The following is a 21,325-nucleotide window of genomic DNA, read 5'->3' as shown; positions in this document are numbered from 1 at the left end:
GTGTTATAAAAATATTCCTTCATAGCAATGTTTCTCAACTTTGCATAACTAGAGACCACTTTTTTTTTCGGTATATATTTTTTTTCCACAGCTCATCGATGCCTGTATTTTCTATGTATGTATGTATGTCCATATTAAATTGAATAAACAACAGTTGTACTGTTTAATTTTATCATTTTATTGTTTAAAGCCCTAGATTCCTCTCTAGGCTGCTGACAACACTCTGGGAAACAATGCTTCACAGCAATAAAAAATATATCTGTTATAATGAGGTCTATATTACATTCTGAACTATGGGCAAGTCAGGCAAAATGGCTGTGAATGAGATGAACTATGAAAATACAAATATAATCAAAAAAAAGTAAAACCCATCAGTTATCCCCCCCGTTTTTTTTTTTTTTTTTTTTTTTTTTTGAGAATGAAAGGAAATGTGTATGTGTGTAAATAAGAGAGTGAGTTCAAAGGAAATTTAATACTTTTAGGGAGGTTGTAAATCACATCAACATAACAAACCAGTTTAGGCAGATGTTTCTGAGTGATGAAATATCAACTTTGAACTAAACAAAAGAAACAAAATTCAAAAAGGTGAAGGAAAGAATAATGAAGAAAACTGTACTGTTATTTTGTATGCTGCTCTAAAGCATACAAAATAACTCCTGACATTAGAAGTGATTTATATCACACTACTAATATATCAGAGGAAGGTAAAGTTCAATGAAGTAGAGTTTTGTCATGAACAGTTAAACAAGAAAAAAAATGGGACTCAATATTTAAGAACTTTAAGATTTTTATATTTCACTCCTCTTTTTACTTGAACAAATTATATATGACTTGACTAGAGCCCAAATGTTATTAAAAATGATCCTTTAGGTTATATCAACATCAATTATTATGTTTTAAAACAGATTTGAAACCAACAGGCTTACTATATACTTTATAATTAACTACACTGCTAGTTTTCATTTGAAATTGTTGAATACTGCTGGGATAGTCTAAGTAACTACTGTGATATTGAATAACTGAAAAAAATTACAATTATACTAATGCTAATGGTGTGTGTTCATTTATTTTATTTTATTTTTTTTCTTGGGAGAGGGAAGAAAACAGGCAATTCTTATTATAGTTTAAACTATGTTGAAAGTAAAAGCATCAAAAATAAAATACCTGATTTATAATTATTATCAGCCTTCCACCATAGAAATAAGTCCACTTAGGGTGTTTAACAATATGAACTCCACAAATTACTGAAATTCACCTATCTAGATGTACCATAACTACCAATATATGCTCAAGGGTTCATCATAGGAGGGCTAACTCCTAGCTAGAGAAAAACACAGCAGCATGTGAACATATATAACTTTTTTGTTGACCTAGCTGACTGAATAGTTAATGTACTCACTCTCTCCAACCGAAAGACTGTAGGTTCATATTCTGCTGTGGGGACAGATGTTTGCAATTGTGTGGTGAGAGACCACTGCCCACTTGGAGGCCTGAAGGAGCTTGAAAAACTTTCATGTTTGGTCTCTAGAACAAGGTTTTGGGACTATTTAAAAATAAATAGTAAGAAAAAAAAAAAGAAGATTCTTAGCCTATCCATGGTACTGATGCACTATAGGTTACAACCTTTTGTGGGTGGAAAATACATAAAAAATTACTGCTGTTACTGATCCAATAGGCATACCATGAAATTTGCTACATTTGTTTCCATATAGAATGGCTTGTATGTTAACTCAGCATATCTCCTCTCTCTCTTATTTATTTAAAAATTTTTTTTCTCATGCATATTTAAATACACAAACACATAACAATAATGACATGCTCTGCATTGCCAAATTAGATAATCATTACACATAAATTTTAATTAGCTTATTATCCAGCCTTGATATAATCCTAAAGTCGTAACAACTATCTAATTCACTCTTAAAATTAGCTAAATTTATTGCATCATACTAATGAAGGCTATTTATTCTGCATTCCTCTACATTTCACCCCTTAGTAAAAAATGAATATCAAATATTTCTTGGCGCATTCTTCTTCACTATTGATTTGTTATGCCTTCTAGTAAAGAAAGTCTAGTTTAGCCAATCAGCAAACTCTCTATCTTATGCATGTTCTGAACCAACTTATAAACTTTAAAATCACAATCTCCTAGCTCAATTTATTTATTTATTTAGCATATAATGATACGATGGCTGTGAGGCCCACATGAGGTGGCTACAACACTATCTTATGAAATCAACATAAAGCTATTTGTTGTTTTAATGTAATTTTTGTCTGTAAATTTTGTCTGTACATTCTTTGGCTGATTTACATGTATGCAGTATGAAAAATTCCAATCTTTCAGGAGAAAACAGTCTGCTACCTCCATGAAACTGGCTAACTCACCTTAAAAGCCCGTTTTAAAGATTCCTCTCATCATGGTGAGAAATGAACTCTGGTCTTTTCCATTCAAAGGGTGAGATGTCCTGTCATTCTTCCTGCCTCAATACGTTTTATCAGATAACTAACAAACTAATTCTCATAACTATCATGATACACGCTCTACATATAATGTCTTTATTTTTTTGACAACCGGTAAAAATCTTGATGAATAAAATTGGGTATTAGATAATCCAACAGCCTGACTACAGACTTGTACAAAAGTCTCTTAAGACTTGATTTCCCAAAATACCCAAATCTAAGTATTCATTAACTTCTTCTATAGCTTGTCAATTCAACTTATATTCATGTAATACCCTTTTTTATTAAATCATATATACACCCTCTGTCCAAAATGAAACCGAACTTTTGATAGAAAATAAAACACAGTCCAATTATAATTATTCAAATCATTTATTTGAATATAAATATACTCTCTCAGCTTCGATACAACGTTTGGCACGGTCAATCAATTCATTAAATGAGTTTTTTTATATCCGTTTTTGGGATACTGTTGAGGGTCGTGATTACTGCTGCTTGAACGTTTTCAGTGGTGTCGTATCGCTTTCCTTTCATTGGCAAATGAAGTCGGGGAAAGAGAAAGAAGTCACAGGGTGCTAAATCAGGTGAATACGGTGAGTGATCCAACATACAAAAACTGGTTTTTGCTCAAAAACCGTCCCACAATGTTCGAAGATGGTGCATTATCATGCAAAAGTGACCAGCTGCCTGAATCACGATATTCATGCCGTATGCAACGAATTCTTGCTATCAATCACTTCAAAACTTTGAGATAAAACTCACCACTGACCGTTTGGCCAGATGGAATGAATTCTTTGTGGATAATGCCCTTGGAATCATAGAAACAAATCAGCATTGTCTTTACTTTTGACTTCTCCAAGCAACTTTTTTTCAGATGCCCTTCTTCTGGTGGTCTCCACTCAGTACTCTGCCGTTTTGTTTCAGGCTCATACTCAAAACACCATGTTTCGTCACCAGTAACGTTCGTTTCAAGGAAGTTTCCTTACAAGTGGTTTTAATGAGGTCCTTGCAGTGTTCAATTCGATACATTTTTTTGGTCGTCAGTCAACTTGTGGGGAACAAATCACAAATTCAATTTACGAGGGCTGAAACTCTCAGTTAAAATGTTGTGCACAGTTGATTTTGGAATTCCCAATTCATCTTCAATCAATCTCATGGATGATTTTGGGTTGTCTTTGATGAAATCATGCACTTTTTGGATGTTAACTTCGCTCAGTCCAATTTTTGGATGGCCTGGCTTTTTGTGGTCCTCAAGCGTCTCACGACCACTTTGAAATCGCTTAAATCACTCGTAAACTTGAGTACGGGATAAGCATTCATCACCGTATGCTTTTTGAAGCATTTGATGCATTTCGGTAAAACTTTTACCAAGTTTAATTCAAAAGTCAATCGCAGCTCTCTGTTTGAAACTCATTTTCCGACCGTTCTTGAAAACACACTGTCACTATTGGCAATATATCTCAGCTTCTAATGAAACAAATGTCGCTAAACAGTTGACACAACACTAATGAAGGTTGCTGCTTTCGACAACAAAAATATACAACAGGTGGCACCACTAGTTTCTTCTATTTTTGAAAAGTTCGGTTTCTTTATGGACAAAGGGTGTACACAACTGTTTGCACTAAATTTTAAATCCCATTTCCCTTTCCACTCTTCCAATTTTTTTTAATATCATTCGTACAGAATGCGAGTCACCTAAACAATACTAATGATTAATACTAACTAACCAAATATAGATAGATATTTTAACCTAAATTTATAAATATATTAAACAACAAGAATTTACAGTGGACCTTTGTACCCTGCTAAATTCCCTTATAAACACACTACTACTACTACTTCTTCCGAATATATATCAATCAAACTCTCCTCTCGCTAGGTGATGATCCTCATTACCTATTTGCACATTATAATCAGGATAGGTTATTATGTGGAAAGCTAGCAAATGCATTGCTGAAATCCAAATAAATCACACCATAACCTTTGTCACTTATGATGTACTATACTGATCAAGTGATCTTATTAAAAAAAAATCCTGGATGATTACTAATTAATTTTTTTTTCATTACTTTGTCTATAACGCTAAGACGATTCATTAGGCTATAATTCTCCTCATTATGTGGTAAATCATCCTTATGAATTGGAATAACTCTTTCAAATGTCCAACCAGAAAGTACTATTTGCAATCTCAGATATTCACTGAAGATAATCAAAAGTGAATTAATTAACTCTTACAGATTTATTTGCTATCAAGGGAGATATACATTCTTACTTCCACTTTATCAACTAGAAAGTTCATTTCTTCCTCCTGTGTTGTCATTAGGTAAATCTTGTCTCTCAAGAAATATTCTTTAACTGACAAGCATTTCACATATATACTTGCAAAAATACTTATTAAATTCCTCTGCAACCATAGCCGAATTTGCTTCTATTATGCCTGTCTTTTTAAATATCTATAAAAACTTTTTTGGATTCCTAACTAGCTGTAAACCATGTAGAAAGGCTTATGTGTTCTTGCATATGTTGATTGGATTTTAACAGCATAGATGCGAACACAGATTGATAAGAAAATAACTATTTATTGACTTAATTGCTAATATTGCGCTGGTATTCTATCCAGCATCTTCAGAGCACACAAAGTTCGTTACAGTAGCGAGACAACCGCAATCCGGTGTAACAGTGGGACTAGTATGAGTAATTGTTGCATGCAACACAAAGACTAAAGTCCTAATTAGGTGGCATCTAAGTTGGAAAAAAAAAAAAAAAAAAAAAAAAAAAAAAAACCGAGAGAGAAAAAAGCAGGTATTAATTTGGTCTTAGGATGACTGTCTCCCAAATCTCTGGTAGATTTATACAGCCATACTTGTTGAGATTCGAAGTATGTTTCAAGGCTTCTGTTGATTCTTGGTGTCTCAGAGTGGTAGACCAACATTGGTTTAATTTGAGATCACCATTTGCATTAGCACAAAATAAAAGATTTATTCTATCTTTCATAGGTTTGTACCCTAGCATACACCTCTTCTTTTGTGATGAAAGTTCTTTTGGGCATTTGCTTCCAGAACAACTGACTTGTAAAAGCTTCTGAGCAGCACTTTTGTTTTTTTCCAATTGATCCTGCATGCAGGGGTATCCAAAGCATGATCTGCCAGACCCAACTTGCCATAGCGAAAGTGCTGGATATATTTTTTGTGTTCACTAAGGCAGATGTCCACAGTTCTTCCTGTCTGTCCACAGTAGGCTCAATGACATGAATGACATGAACAGGGCACTTCACAGATTCCTGGATGTGATAAAGGAGAGAATCTGTCCTTAGGTGAACGGATGAGAGCTGCCAATTTCACATAAGATTTAAATATAGTGCATAGTTGGTGTTTGTTAAGCACACTAGATATCTTTTCAGATGTGCCTTTAATGTTTGGGATGAGAATAGTTTTGTGTGGTCTTCTGTGGTAGACAGTGGGTGTGGGGGGGGGTATTTGGGGAGCATTTAGCATTTTATCTATCTTATGGGGATTATAGCCATTGGTCAGGAAGGTGTGACGTAGGTGAGAAAGTTCAGCAATGAGAGCAATGTCATTGGAACAAATTGCTCTAGCTCTATGGGTTAGTGTTTTTAAGATACCATATTGTTCAGAAGGGTGATTGTGTAGCTGTAAACCACATTTTGCTTTTCCAATTCTTAATTAACAACTTTGTTGATGCTAGCTGTAGCTTACATACATTCATACTTAAGTGATTTACCAGATCAGTCCTCTTTTCACAGGTTTTTTCTTACAAAAAATTTCTTCAAGAACTTGATTATTCATCAAGCTAACGTATTATTATGAAATTTACTCCTAAGGATAAACTTAAATATTAAGTCATGAGACATCAGATTTCTTTACTAAAGGCCAACTATTTTTTTTTTTTTTTGTTAACCCAAATTGCCATTAGTATCCTTTCCTTTAGTGTTAACCATCCAACTGACCAAGACGTATATATATATATATCCAAGTAACCATGGATGCGAAGTGCATATTAAAATTGTAATACCATTGATATTACATTGAAATATATGATGGTGATGTGGTTAAGAATAATTACTTTAATTTTTTGACCTTCATATTAAGGTCATCATCTAGAGTGTGTGGGCACACATGCGCGTGCGCGCACGCACACACACACAAAGACAAGCTATATTACATTTAAAATAGTATGCCAAAGTGACAATGATGATTTGATCAATCATTATTCTACTGGCCTGATCACTAGTGAAAAAAACTACTTCAAAGCTATTTTGCTGTATTAAAAGTATTTATAGGAATTTGTTCTCTGACATGTTATAAATAGGATATATAGTAGTAGTTACATGTTATATAATAGGATATACAGCGTTGATGCATTTTTTTTTTTTCCACCAGGGGTCAGCCAGTAGAATAACGGTTGATCAAGTCATTGTCACTTTAGCATATTGTTTGAAATGTAATACAGCTTGTCTTTGTGTGCGTGTGTATATATATATATATATGTGTGTGTGTGTGTTGTGTGTGTGTGTGAATACTCCAGATGATGACCTTATTATGTCGGGAAATTATAGTAAATATTCCTAACCCAGTAGTAGTCTCCATAATTTATCGAAATGCATACCGCTAGTATCATCTACCCAATCTCTGATTTGCTATTTTCAATATTGGAACACTTCTCATCTATACATTTCATCAACAGATGGCTAGTCTTGTCCTCTATTTCTCCTATTCACAAGTAATTTTCTGCAATGAAACAATTTCCACTAATTTTGCACTTGGTATACTACACTACACTATTCCCACCTTATTGTTATCTGTAGTATTTGCTTAATCCTGTTATTTCTAAGTAGTGCTTACAAATAACTGTAACACTGCCTTCCCATTACCTTCAAACTTTATATGGTCAGCATAACCTTGCATGTGACAATTACCATGCAAAGACTATCATCCAAATTCTATTTCTTCAGAGTTAATTGTTTCCATTCCCCCTACCCTTAGGTTTCTCTCTATGCCAAGGAAAATAAAAATACAGATCCTAATTAATCTATACTACTTAAACTCTTTCATCACAGCAAAACTTATGCTAAGTTAATTGTTCTTAATACATAATTTACAAAGCCAAACAATTTCTATTATATACAATGTAACAATAAAAAAAAATTATGGACGTGAGAGATCTTTCTTCTTTCTATTCCACACATACACTATTTATATATATCCTATCCTATAGTTACCTATATTTATTGCACTACATTTCAGGCATAGCTTCCATCTTTAGGTATGGGATATTTAAAAAACATGACAGACACACATCAAATTCTGTATGACTATAAGGATAATTTATGTCAGAATGTCTCAATTACAATTTGAATGAGTTCCAAACTGAACATCCAGTGGTTTACTTACTGTATCACAAAATGTCATGCTTACTTACTATATCACTAAAACATTTCATATCCCACATCCCCTGTAACTATTGTTCAATAAACTTGTGCAAGCATAAAGGAGACTATAAATATTAGCCCCAACTTTATGCATTCACAAGCTTATCAAGCAATATTCACATCAGATATGAGATGTATGTAATGCTGATCTAACACTAGACATTCAATTCTGGAACTTGGTCAAACGAACTTGTAACAGAAGCAATCTAACATCAAGTTGTGCATTCAAATGCAATTTTGTGTTTATTTAATTTGTGACTCTCCTACATCCCAAGATGAATGTTATGCTGCACCTAAAACTATTACAATAAGTCTGTTTTATTTTTGATATCTCTAGCTACCACATAGCTCAAACAATAATAAGAATTGCAAAAATTGTATTAGACAACAAGAATGGTCAAAGAATATTAAACACACACACACACACACACACACACACACACACACACACACACACACACACACACACACACACACACACACACACACACACAACAACAATATATACATATTTATCTCTACTCTAATGAAGATTTATTAATAGTATGCTCATTAATGGTTTCTCTAATTTGAAATACATCACAATGTTGAGTTAAATTTAAAAAAAAAAAAAAAATCAGCCTATAAACTATATATTATATTATATATTTAATAAAATTTAGAAAGATTTCCACTATAATTTTGAGTTTCCTAATGATATTCCATAATTATGAAATGTACAGCAATTAAATGATACAATACATATGACAAATATGAAAACTAAAACAAGTACTTCACAGAGATAATTCTGAATTTAAACAGATTTATAAAGCCAACTCACAACTCGCAATGCAACAAAAATAAAGAAACAAATGGTTAGAACAAAATATATAAACAAGCAAGCAAACAAACAAACAAAAGCTTTACTTTCAATATACTTACAGCATTTACTTCACTTTCATCATACCACACATTAATATAAGGGTGCATAAGAGCTTCATCAACAGATATTCTTTTTTCTGGATCAATTACCAACATTTTGGACAGTAAGTCTCTAGCTTGGCTTGCTGAAATGAAATGATTATATTTTAAAAAAGAAAAAAACACCTTCCCAGAGATTGAGAAAATTATAAACAGTTAAATGTTTTGAATAATATTTCTCTATTTATACATATGGGTAATATCTACAGAAACTGGAAGAAATGGAGGGTTGAGAAAATGTAAAGAAAAAGGCAATTATACAGATGCATATTGAAATTCGTTTCCTAAGTATTAACTCACCAAAACAAATATCAAAAATTAAACTAGAAATTTATTTACGCTACCAATATTTTGCTGGATTTCAAACCAGTATCCTTTGAGTACAAAACTACTTATTACACACTGAAAGCACTACAATCAAATAACTGTAGAAACATTTAAAATTTTCACAAAAGTTAATATAATAGCATGGCACACTCTAGGTATCATACAGACTTTCGGTAAATTAATGCAGCCATACTTATTGAGATTAAAGAAGTAGTTTATTGCTGATTCACAGTAATAGATTTGTACAGTTCTGATGTAGTAGTCACTTTAAGCCTGTATGGAATGGTATCCAATACAACTAATGTATTGGATAACGTATCGCAGAACTTGACACATCAGTGACTTGACTAATGTGTCAAGTTCTGCAAGTTCCTTATCATAATGATAATAATTATAAGTTTTTTCTGTTCTTCAAGATAGATGGTTAACACATCTTCTCATGTGTTCAAGACTGATGTTCGCACACGGTACTTTATGCACTCCTAGATGTATAAAAGAATGAAATTTAACCTGAGAATGGGTAAGGGTTGTAGTTCGATATGCGGTTTAAAAGTGCCATGTAAATTTTTTTTTATGGCCCCCTTTGCTATCATATCTGTTTTATAGGAAGAGGGTTGTATAGCCACTGGCAAAAGAAGTGCAACAAAGACAACCGAGTTTACTGAAATAGCAGCCACGGACTTGTGTATTGGTGTTTTAAGGATATCACACACCGTTGGGCTTGGTGATGTGCAATCTTGCAGATATGCTCAGGTGTTGGTTTTATTCATAACTTTATGGCATTATAATGCAAAATCATTTAATTGTAAACAGATACTTATCGACTAGCTTATATTTCACTGGATTTCAGACCAGCATCCTCAGAGGAAACTTGTTATACTGTACATGCAACAATGAGTTGGTGAAACATTCAAATTGTAAGAGACAAAAGATTTAAAGTCTTAATGTAGCACCCTTTAATGTTGTATAAAAGAAGTTATGACAGTTGTGTTGAGGTCGATCTTAAAATAAGTCTCCCAAATGTTTGGTAAATTAATACAACTGTACTTATGGGGGATTAATTTATAATTAGTAAATTCTATTCTTATCTAATTAAATAAATAATATGCTATATGTCATATTTCTTTTATATTTTTCAGAAAAAAATTTTCTTGACAATGGTTCCAAAAAAAGTAAGCGACAAACCCAAGGGAAGCAGAAAGTTGCTCACAATTGAGCAAAAGAAAGAAATAATTTCAGCATATGAAAGAGGAGTCAGAATTGCGGATTTAACAGTAATTAGACATGGAGAAAGAGCCAGTGCAAATAAGAGGAGGATGAGAAGTTTGTTAGAGAATTTCAGGAGTGGACCACCATTCATGGATACAAGCCAGAACAAGTGTTTAATTGTGACGAAACTGGATTGTTCTGGAAGCAAATGCCCAAAAGAACTTTCATCACAAAAGAAGAGAAGTGTATGCCAGGGTACAAACCTATGAAAGATAGAATAACTCTTTTATTTTGTGCTAATGCAAATAGTGATCTCAAAATTAAACCAATGTTGGTCTACCACTCTGAGACACCAAGAATTTTCAAGAAGGAGAATGTTTGTAAATCCATGCTTAGTGTTTATTCGAAGTCAAACACCAAGGCATAGGTAACAAGAAACATATTCACAGAGTGGATAGTGGAGGTGTTTGGGCCCTCAGTGAAAAAGTACCTGAGAGGAGAAAACTTTCCTGAAAAGGCTGTGCTTCTTCTGGACAATGCTCCAGGGCATCCACCTGGCTCGGAAGAAGATTTGGAGGCAGAATTTAACTTCATCAAGATAAAATTTCTTCTTGCAAACACCACATCTATTTTGCAACCCATGGACCAACAGGTCATATCAAACTTTAAGAAATTGTATACAAAACGCATGTTCCAAAGATGTTTTGATGCAACTTCATTTACCAGTCTGACTCTGAGGGAATTCTGGAAGGATCATTATCATATCCTTCATGCTATTCAAGTCATTGCCATGGCATGGGACAAAGTGTCAGTTAGGACACTTAATGCTGCCTGGAAAAAGTTATGGCCAGACTACTGCAAGATAAGAAGTGCTGTTTCCAGTGTTCAAGATGCCGAAGATGCTGCTGGGGAACTTGCTGACACTGTAGATAAGATAGTCTCCTTGGGCAAAGCATTACATTTGGAGGTAAATGAAGAAGATGTAGAAGAATTAGTTGAAGAACACTTAAAAGATCTGACAACAGAAAATCTTGGAGTTGAAAAAGCAACTGAATCAGGAAAGAGACAAGGAAGATAAAGAGTGCTCATAAGAGGAGGAAGACAGCAATAAAAAGGGAAGAATGCCAACAGGTGACATTAAAAAAATGCTGCACTACTGGGAAGAGTTTCAGTCTTTGGCTACAAAGTAGCATCCAAACAAAGCTGAAATGAACAGACTTTGTGCCTTGGTTGAAGACAAGTGTCTAAATCACTTTAAAAACATTCTGAAAAAAAAAAAGAGAAGTTCAATCAACTTTGGACAGATTTTTGACTTCTCCTTTAGCAAAGAGACAGAGGCCAGCTATTGAAGAAGAGGAGACTTACCTTGAATAAACTTTGAAAATTTGGAAGAAGAATAGTAAAAACGTTGTGTACATATTCTCAGTTTAATAAAGTGTATACAATAGTGTAAAGATGGTCTTTTTCATTCTACTTTCCATTCTCCTTCATCTAATTGGGTAGCTGTTCACCTCAGCATTTGGTGAGATGAACACTTTGGTGAGTTTTTGCCCTTTTATAGTGTGCTTTTTACTATTTTATAAAACTTATCTTTAAATAGTAGGCAGCAACCAGAACAAATTAAACGATTTTTTATAGAAACCTATGGGAAATCACGCTTTGGCTAGCGAATGTGATTCCGGAACGAATTATCTTCGTTAGCCAGGTGTGCTATGTCACTGTATATAGCACACCTGCTTCTTCCATCTAATCCAGTATGAAAAGGTGTTCAAAGCATAGTCTGCCAGTTCCTGACTTGCTGTAATGATGGGTGAACGTATTTGGGGGTCTCAAAGGCAGATGTTAATACATTTATCTACAGTAGGTCATGTTAAACTCACAGGGCACATCATACACTCTAGGATGTGTTAGAGGATGGAGTTAGGAGAGTGGATCAGAGACGATAATTTGACATGTGGTTTTAATAATATTTTATTAGTACTTTGGTTATCTTTTTAGATGCACCCCAAATATATGGAATAGTGATGCTTTGCACCTGAGCATTTGGGGAGGAAGAAGTAGGGAAGAACACATAGAAAACAATACTACTCTGTAGGAGCTGTAGCCAATGGTCACAGAAGTGTGGCAAAGATAGTTCAGTTCCTGGCAAGGGCTGCATTACTAGAACAAATAGCTCTGGCTCTTAATATTTTGAGGATACAATACTCACTGTTTATGTAGATATCTTCCAGTGTAGATGTGTTGGCTTTCTATAAACAGAAAAAGATAGTGAACCATCTGAAAGGCAGGTGACTAATGTGTCAAGAAAAAGCAGACAGTTATTTGATTCTTTTTCTAATGTGAATTGAATTTTAAGGTATTGGCTGTTAATCCACTTATGTCTAGCTTCTTTTATATGGTCTGCCTAAAAAAATATTCATAGAAAATATGCTTACCTAGAAAAAAGTAAACTACTCTGTTCATGTGTTCCAGGAGTCTTCTGAGAAAATATATTTAGTATTGTTTGTGACTTTTTAAGTGATAGATTTGTTGTTGCTTCTTAAATAAGCTGAATTTCTGAGTTTTGATTTTCATACATATCCTATTCGCACAGTTAAGTCTTTCAGTATTTGTCAGTTCACAGAATGATAAAGTTTCTGGTGAAGTAGAAGATGGTCCAGGAATGATAAATAATTTGTTTGGAAGAGAGCTTAACACTCAAACTGCTTTAGATAATTCTTCAACTGTTTATTTAATCACTATTTCAACTATTTATTTATTTTAATCAAAAAGCATTCATTTTTAACCATACAAGTTTTAAGCTTACCAACTGAAATGTGATTGAGTTATGTGCATTTACAAATCTGTGTCTTATATTAGGAAGCAAGGCATCTGTATAAAAATATCTGATGGCAAGGATAGCACAATCATATGATTCTTTCTTTAGATTTACAAGATATATTCATTCTTACCATGCATACATAAATATGTGTATACTTATGCATACATTCACACATACAAGCATACATAGCCCCCACCCACCAAGCAGAACAGACCCTAAACATTCTACAGAAAATATAAAATTCCTTCAAAACTAAATGTCATTTTGGATTCAGCTGAACATGGTTCTCTACCCATGTGGGATAAAGAAAAGGAATTTTTTACTACTATATTACTACCCAAAAATGCAACTAGGAATATTATTGATAAAGTTTCTGGTGAAGAAGATGGTCCAGAAATGATAAATAATTTGCCTGGAAGAAAGCTTAATGCTCAAACTGCTTTAGATAATTCTTCAATTGAAAATGAGGAATCTAAATCCCCTCTAATGCAAAAAAGGATGAAATATCTCCATAAGCACAAATGGGGATAAGAGATACAGTGAGTCTAAAACTGCAGCTCTGTCAGCAGATGTTTACATGGAACAACCCAACAACCAAAACCTGTCACCACTGTAACATTTCAAATTGTTCTTTGATGACGATATAAGTGTTAAAATGAACCAGAAAAACAGGAATGGTTTGAAAAAAATAAAAAAATTGCAGGTACCTGATGAAAAAAAGTGCATCTTAGGAATAATGTGTTGAGTGGCTAATATTCAGCATCAAGAAGAAGGATGTTTTGGGAGAATGCGTCTGATACTCATTCTCTTGTTGCAATTCAATCAGACCTAAGATATCAGAAGCTGCCCTTTCAAATTTACACTTTGTTGACAACACTAAATTAGATGATTCTGATAAATTTACTTAATTCAGACCTCTGATGAATCAACTGAAAAGTTTCTTCGGTATACTCTTTTCAAAGAATATTGCAGCTTTGATGAGTCAATTGTGTGAATACTTTGTAAAACTATATTTTTTTTATGGTAAGAACATGTCACTTAACGAGTTATATCAAAATCAAAACCACAGGGATTGTTTGTAAGAAAATAAAATTAAACTGCTACAGCTTCTGAACCTCTCGTGTGCAGGAGTGATATATTACATATAAGATAGTGTATATGATTTTAACAGGAGTACTCCACATGTAATGAAGGTACATTTTTTAAAATAATTCTCTTTCTTTCATTATCTATAAAATAAGTTTTTGACAACTGCTGTTGTATTATGTTCTATGTTTCCAGGCAATAACTTCTAGTTCCAATCACCAGGTGCAAGAAGTCTCTCTCTCTTTTTTTTTATTCAAAAAAACAAAAACAAAAAAAAAATTCTAATGAATGTGAAACAAGCAAGATTCGCAAAATTTCAGCATGCATAACATGTTGATGCATGCTGAAATTTTTGTCCTTTGAATGATGAAAAAAAAGCCATACATTATATCTAAGGATATCTCAGTTCCAGGTGCTAATATGCACAAGAAATTGCAAAAATAAAGGAAGAGAAATAAATGATAATGTTAAGGGTCTTTCAATATGCTGGCATTCTTGTCCTTAACCTGATTAAAATTAAGCTAGAACAATACAAAACATTATTAGCAGGTCAAGTGAAATGATAATAAAAACACATACACTAGAAGTACACAAATTAAAAAATGCAGTTATATTTAACTATGGTTAATGTCTAACTTACAGCACAAAGAAAATAATTAAATAACAGGTTTAATCAATTTCAATATTTCATCTCAGAGACATCATCAGGAATACAATGTTAAAATTGAAATAACACACACAAAAATACACAAGAAATAATAAGTGGAAGAATTAGATAGAATACTCAAATCCTATGAGGGGCACCTTCTATGGGTGCTGTTGGCTAGCCTTAAATGTTGGGCCTAAGAATTAAAGTTTTCCAAATTTTGTTAAGTTTAATAAAACAACATATTATTAAGATTAGGCTGGTTTTTTAAAGTCTGCTGCAGATTGTAAAAAGAGTCTTTCACATTGGTATTTGCAGTGATGAAGCATGGTAGTTTTTTATGTAAGGTATCCAAAACATGGTCTGCTAGACGTGATTGACCATATTGTGGTGGCAGATGCATTTTTTGTGTTTTTCTAGGCAGAAGTTAGCAGATTCCCTAGTCTGACCATATTATAATAATTTGACATAATATGACAATGGAATTATACCTACCTGCATTGAGTTTAAAGCAAACTTTCACTCTCTTAAAGCCCTGCACGTCTACATATGCTGCAACTTTGCCTTGTGAATAAATCACTGCTACTCATGCTAAATTGTTTACTATTAATACAGCTATTAACTCTCTCCAAGTTGAACTCTCTTCCATTCTCAACCCCAAACTATGGAGTATTCTGTCTGATATTTCAGAAAAATCCACATAAAGAATTTCAGAAGATAAGAGATAAACATATTAAAAAATTTAATACTCTTTGCAGTTGTTCTTCTCTATCACAAAGTCAGCAGCTACAAATTATCATCAATCCATCGTCAAAAAGATTTGACGAAACAGTTGTTAGCGTGCTTAGCCTTGATAACAACTTTCCAGTAGTGCCTCAGCAAGTTCCCAGTTTAGAAATCATGTGGCATATAGAATGTGATGTGCATAACTTATCTCTTAACATTGCCAACAACATCAGGCTCGACGTAGATAACATCACAAACATCGCTGCCATAAAGAAATCTCCCCAACAGCCAGCTCCACAAAGACAACAACATAATTATTACTATAGTTGACAAAGGGTATGATAACGCTGTCCTCAATTCCAATAATTATAACAGAAAATTTGAATGTTCTACTCAGAGACTACAGCACTTATAAACTGCTGGATGATGATCCTACTAAGTCTCAGAAAAAAAAAAAAAACATTAAAAAGGCTTCTAAAAAATGTCACATCTTGGCCTCCTGAAGTTGCTAAAAAAACTTATGATATATGAATTGCCAAAAATTCACAAACCTAACTACCACTTTTGTCACATAGTAGATGCTACTGACTCTGCCTCCTTTAAATTAGCCAAACAGTTAGCAAAATCTTTAATTCCACTTACTGGCCACAGTTCTTATATAAAAAATTCCACTCATTTCAAATCATTAATCCAGAATTTAGTTTTAAATAATGTTGATATCTTGGTGAGCTTTGATGTTGCCTCCTTATTTACAAATATCTCCCTTTCTGACACTCTAAATTTACTGAAAAATGCTTTACCCCTGAGATTACTGATCTTTTTATTTTGCTCTCTATACTGGTTACATCTCCTGGAAGGGCACATTATATAAACAAAATAGAAGGTATTTCCATGGGCTCTCCCCTATTGTTTCCCTCCCACCCAAGCCAATTCTATGTGGAACATTTTGAAAAAAAAAAAGATGCTCTTGATACTACCGGTCTCAAACCTTCTATTTGGTCAACATACACTGGTAACGTGTTTTCTGTTTGGCATAACATGGCTCAGACACATTAGACTCTTTCTCCTCCACTTAACAGTCAACACCCTAGAATCCAGGTCACTATTGAAAAAGAAAAAAACCAACAGCTTGCTTTTAGATACTCTAATCACGTCTGCCCAATGGTATCTTTTCTTTCTCAGTTTACAGAAAGCCCACCCACACAGATAGATACATACATCAAATATAGCCCCCCCCCCTATTCCCCTTCTCAACAATATGGGGCCATCAAAATCCTTGTCAGCATTGCCTACAACTTCTGTTCCACCTTCCATTACAGCGGAACTTGCCTTTATTCATCTTCCTGTTTAATGGTTACAATGCCAAAAAAAACTACAAATTATCTGTCCCACATCCCGTGTGGGGGACACCTGTAACCCCCATTAGGCACGTCCTCTGGTGGTGGATTGGGGAATACTCGTCATAGTTTACTATGAAGGGTAGGAGGGAAATAAAATACCTCCCGCGGACTATCAGGATAGCACTTCCCTCGTAGGCTGGTCTGGGGCCTCAAAGGTGGCAGCCCCATCACCAGACTGTGGTGCTGAAGGACCCTTACACACCTTAAAATTTCACCCATTAAAAGAAATAACAAAGAGATAGTCGAACTGCCTAAATGGTTAACGACAAAGCGAGGAAAAAGGTACATGAGATACGGAACATGGAACGTTAAAAGTCTACATGGAAAAGAAAATGAATTAATAGATGAATTTAAAAAATCAAGATTGGATCTGTTAGCAGTCACAGAAACAAAAAAGAAAGGTCAAGGTTATATACTTTTCTATTCAGGGGTAAACTCAAGAGAATGGGGAAAACAAGAGGTAGCTTGCATAATTAAACCAGATCTCAAAAGAATATATTACTAAATGGCAACTAATAAACGAAAGGTTGTTGACAATCACTATAGATTTTAAATCAGACAACCAAGTAATTGTTGTCTGATTTAAACTTCACTGTAATTGTTGCATATGGCCCAAAAGATAATGCTAATAAAGAAATTAAAAATGAATTCTTCGAACTCTTACAAAAAACAATTGAAGAAGTTCAAGGGCATATCATACTACCAGGAGACCTTAATGGCCGGGTAGGGAAGCAAGTAGATGAGGAAACGAAACAAGTGTTGGGATCACAAGGAGAAATAACCTGGAATAATAATGGAGAAAGAATAATAAATCTTTGCCTTACAAATAATTTAGTAATAGCGAATACTATGTTCAAGCATAAAGAAATCCATAAGTTTACCAGGGAAGAGCCCAGTAGAAACGAAAAATCTATAATCGACTACGCCATCATAAGCAGATCATATTGGAAGTATACAAAAAATGCAAGAGTCTATAGAGGTCCTGAAATAGGCAGTGACCACTACTTATTAGTATTGGAAACAATCCATAAAATAAAAGTTGAAAAATGTAGAAAAAGTAGCAAGGAAATAAATGTTAAGATAATAAAGAACTACAAACTAAAGAAAGAAGAAACAGCCATTGAGTATAAAAGAAGAGAAGATGAAAGAAGTAGAAAAAGAGATATATGAAGACCAAGATGTAGAAAACCTATGGTACAGGTTCAAAACACTCCTAGAAACAAGCAAAGAAATTTGTGGTGTATCATTAAATAATAAACAGAAGAAACATAAAACACCCAGGTGGACTGAAGAACTAAAAGAAGAAATTAAAAAAAGAAAAAGCAATTATAGAAGAGATATATAACATCAAAGCTGCAGGTTGATAGAGAACTATACAACAACCAAAGAAATAAAGTTAAAACCTTAGTGAAAGAAGAGAAAAGAAAATTCTGGGAAGACTTCGGACATACTTTAGAACAAAATTTTAAGGGAAACCAGAAACTCTTCTATAATGTTTTAAGAAGAATGAGGTCAGAGAAAGAATGCCTCATAAAGTTTATCAAAAATAAGGATGGAAAGTTACTCACAAATTCTGAAGACATCATGGAAAGATGGAAACAGTACTTTCAAGAATTATTGGAAGATGCAGGACATGGAAAAAATAGAACCCTAGGAGCAAGACACACAAGCAAAATAGATCAGAGTGAAGAAATTCATGCAAATGAACTGTTAGCAGCAATAAATAAAATAAAACTGGGAAAATCAGCAGGCCATGACCAAATAACACCAGAAATGGTAAAGAATTTAGGAACGAAAGCAATAAAATTTCTTTTACACCTATTCAATGTTGTATGGAAAAAGAAAATTATTCCCAAAGACTGGGAAGTAGCTATAATAATCCCTATATTTAAGAAAGGAGACAACCGCAAATGTGAAAACCATAGAGGAATTTCGTTTTTAAGCGTTCCAGGAAAATTATATACCCACATTTTAGAAGCAAGGCTTAGGAATCAAATAGAGGACACACTGGATGAAATGCAATATGGCTTTCGAAAAAATAGAAGCACACAGGATCTTATCTTCAGTCTTAGAAAAATATCAGAGAAAACATTGGAATATGGAAAAGAACTACATTTATGTTTTATAGATTTTGAGAAGGCCTTTGACCGAGTTCCCAGACACTTAACCATGCTACTGGCCAAGACGTCTATAGACATCAAAGTTATCATGGATGCGAAGTGCATATTAAAATTATAATACCATTGATATTATATTGAAATATATGATGGATACGAAGCATATGAGAATGCGTATTTGATCCATAATGGCCGGTGAGGTGGTTAATATGGCAAATATTAAAGAAAAACAAGATAATACAAGATAACTTAATAGCAGCCATACAAAGCCTCTACAAAAGTAACAGCAATTATGTAAGAACCTGTAATAATAGATCAAAAGAATTAGAAATAAATGTAGGAGTGAGGCAAGGCTGCATCCTCAGCCTTCTTCTCTTCATCATAGTAATGGATGAAATTTTAAAGGCATGCCAAACAAAAACAAAAAAGTTCCATCTAGGATACAGGAAACTGAAAGAAACCAGGATTTCACACATGGCTTTTGCAGATGATGTAGTGATTCTAGCAAATACAGCTGAAGATCTGCAGTACAATATCAACATTTGGTATGTAGAAACAAAGAAAAGGAATATGGCCATAAATATAAATAAAACTAAAACAATGATCATATCTAGAAACCAACAAAAACACATAATAAAAATAGAGAATCATCAACTGGAACAAGTCCACTCCTTTAAATACTTGGGATCATATATACAAGAAGATGGTAGACTAGACACAGAAATTAACAACAGGATAAGAGGGGGAACAAAGCTATTCTGTGCAATGAAAGGCATAGAATAGCTTTGACTATTCCTAGATAAGAAAGAAGTCACCCAGAATACCAAACTGGCAGTGTACCATTCAGTGTTTCTACCAACATTAACATACAGTTGTGAGTCTTGGTGTTTAACAACAGGAAACACAAATAAACTACAAACAATTGAAATGAAATATCTCAGGAAAGTGGCACAAAAAACAAGACTAGACCAAATAAGAAATCAAACCATAAGAGACAGTCTTCAAGTTGCACCTCTGAATCAATTCATAACACAAGCCCAAATGAGATGGTTTGAACATCTTAATCGAATAGAAGAAGGAAAAATAGCAAAAACTGTATACGAAAGCCAGAAAATAGGAAAAAGAAACATAGGCAGACCCAGGAAAGGTTGGCAAAAGGAAATTAAAGAAAAATTGGAAAAGAAGGGAATTAACTGGAAAGAAGCAAAACAACAAACCTTGGACAGGACGGCATGGAAATTAAAGATGCCAAATTTGAAATGCCAAAGTTGCACTCTTTGGCAAAATCTCAATGCTTAAAAGCATAAGAGATCATAGACGAAGAAGAAGACATCCTCACATTCCTCTCAACATAAACACTACGGTAATGCCATTACCATTCCCTATATCCGAGGCTTCAGAAAAAATAGCCAAACTTTGAAAAAATATAATCTCTGCTCTCCTAAGAATCAGATGGAAGAAAACCACCATGCTCCATCACAGCAAATAGAAACTAATCATAATAAATATGGTTGTATTTATTATGATTAGGCTGGTTGTATTAAATGTAACAAAATTTGGGAAACTTAAATTCTTAGTATTTAAATTAAGGGGATATTAAATCCCACATTGTTTTAAAACTGAATAAGAAACTCAGAGAGTTTCATGCTGAATATAGTAAACCATAAAAATATCGGCGAATACTAGCGTGAACCAATGCAAGTAGTCCTAGTACGTCGTACAATACTGAGCAACTCGTTGCAAAGGTGAGTAAAGTTCTGATCGCTATTCTTTGGTATTTTCCAAAATGTAAAAACACACTTCACTTCCTAGGAAATGTATGCTGTTATTACATTATGGTAGGAGGTCACCACCCAGACCGGTTTCAGCCTTTTTTGAGGCTTCATCAGTGAGTAGCTAGACCAAATTAATACCAAAGGGTATAGCGAAAAGAACTTATATACTCTGCTATACGAGCTGTCCAAAAGGTGCATCCATTAAGTTGCTTAAATATAAAGAGCCAACAGGCTTCATTTCGGCGATATAAACACTATTTAAATTAAGGGGATATTAAATCCCACATTGTTTTAAAACCGAATAAGAAACTCAGAGAGTTTCATGCCAAATATAGTAAACTATAAAAAT

General features: G+C 33.8%; 1 protein-coding gene across 3 annotated transcripts in view; it reads right to left on the bottom strand.

Annotated features, from left to right (window-relative positions):
• Nucleotides 1–21,325, bottom strand: part of bsk (mitogen-activated protein kinase dJNK) — a 462,799-nt gene that overhangs the window by 141,605 nt on the left and 299,869 nt on the right. For all 3 annotated transcript variants that reach the window (XM_090404432.1, XM_090404431.1, XM_090404430.1), the window contains exon 9: nucleotides 8,831–8,955. In XM_090404432.1, the coding sequence (XP_090260558.1) occupies nucleotides 8,831–8,955 (125 nt within the window). The remainder of the gene's footprint in view (nucleotides 1–8,830; nucleotides 8,956–21,325) is intronic.

This window comes from Typopeltis vanoorti, chromosome 14 (assembly GCF_054136105.1).
Source record: "Typopeltis vanoorti isolate ZY-2024b chromosome 14, IOZ_Tvanoo_1.0, whole genome shotgun sequence".
NCBI lineage: Eukaryota > Metazoa > Arthropoda > Arachnida > Uropygi > Thelyphonidae > Typopeltis > Typopeltis vanoorti.
Note: the sequence above shows the minus strand (reverse complement) of the source record. Positions and strands in the feature narration are given on the sequence as shown.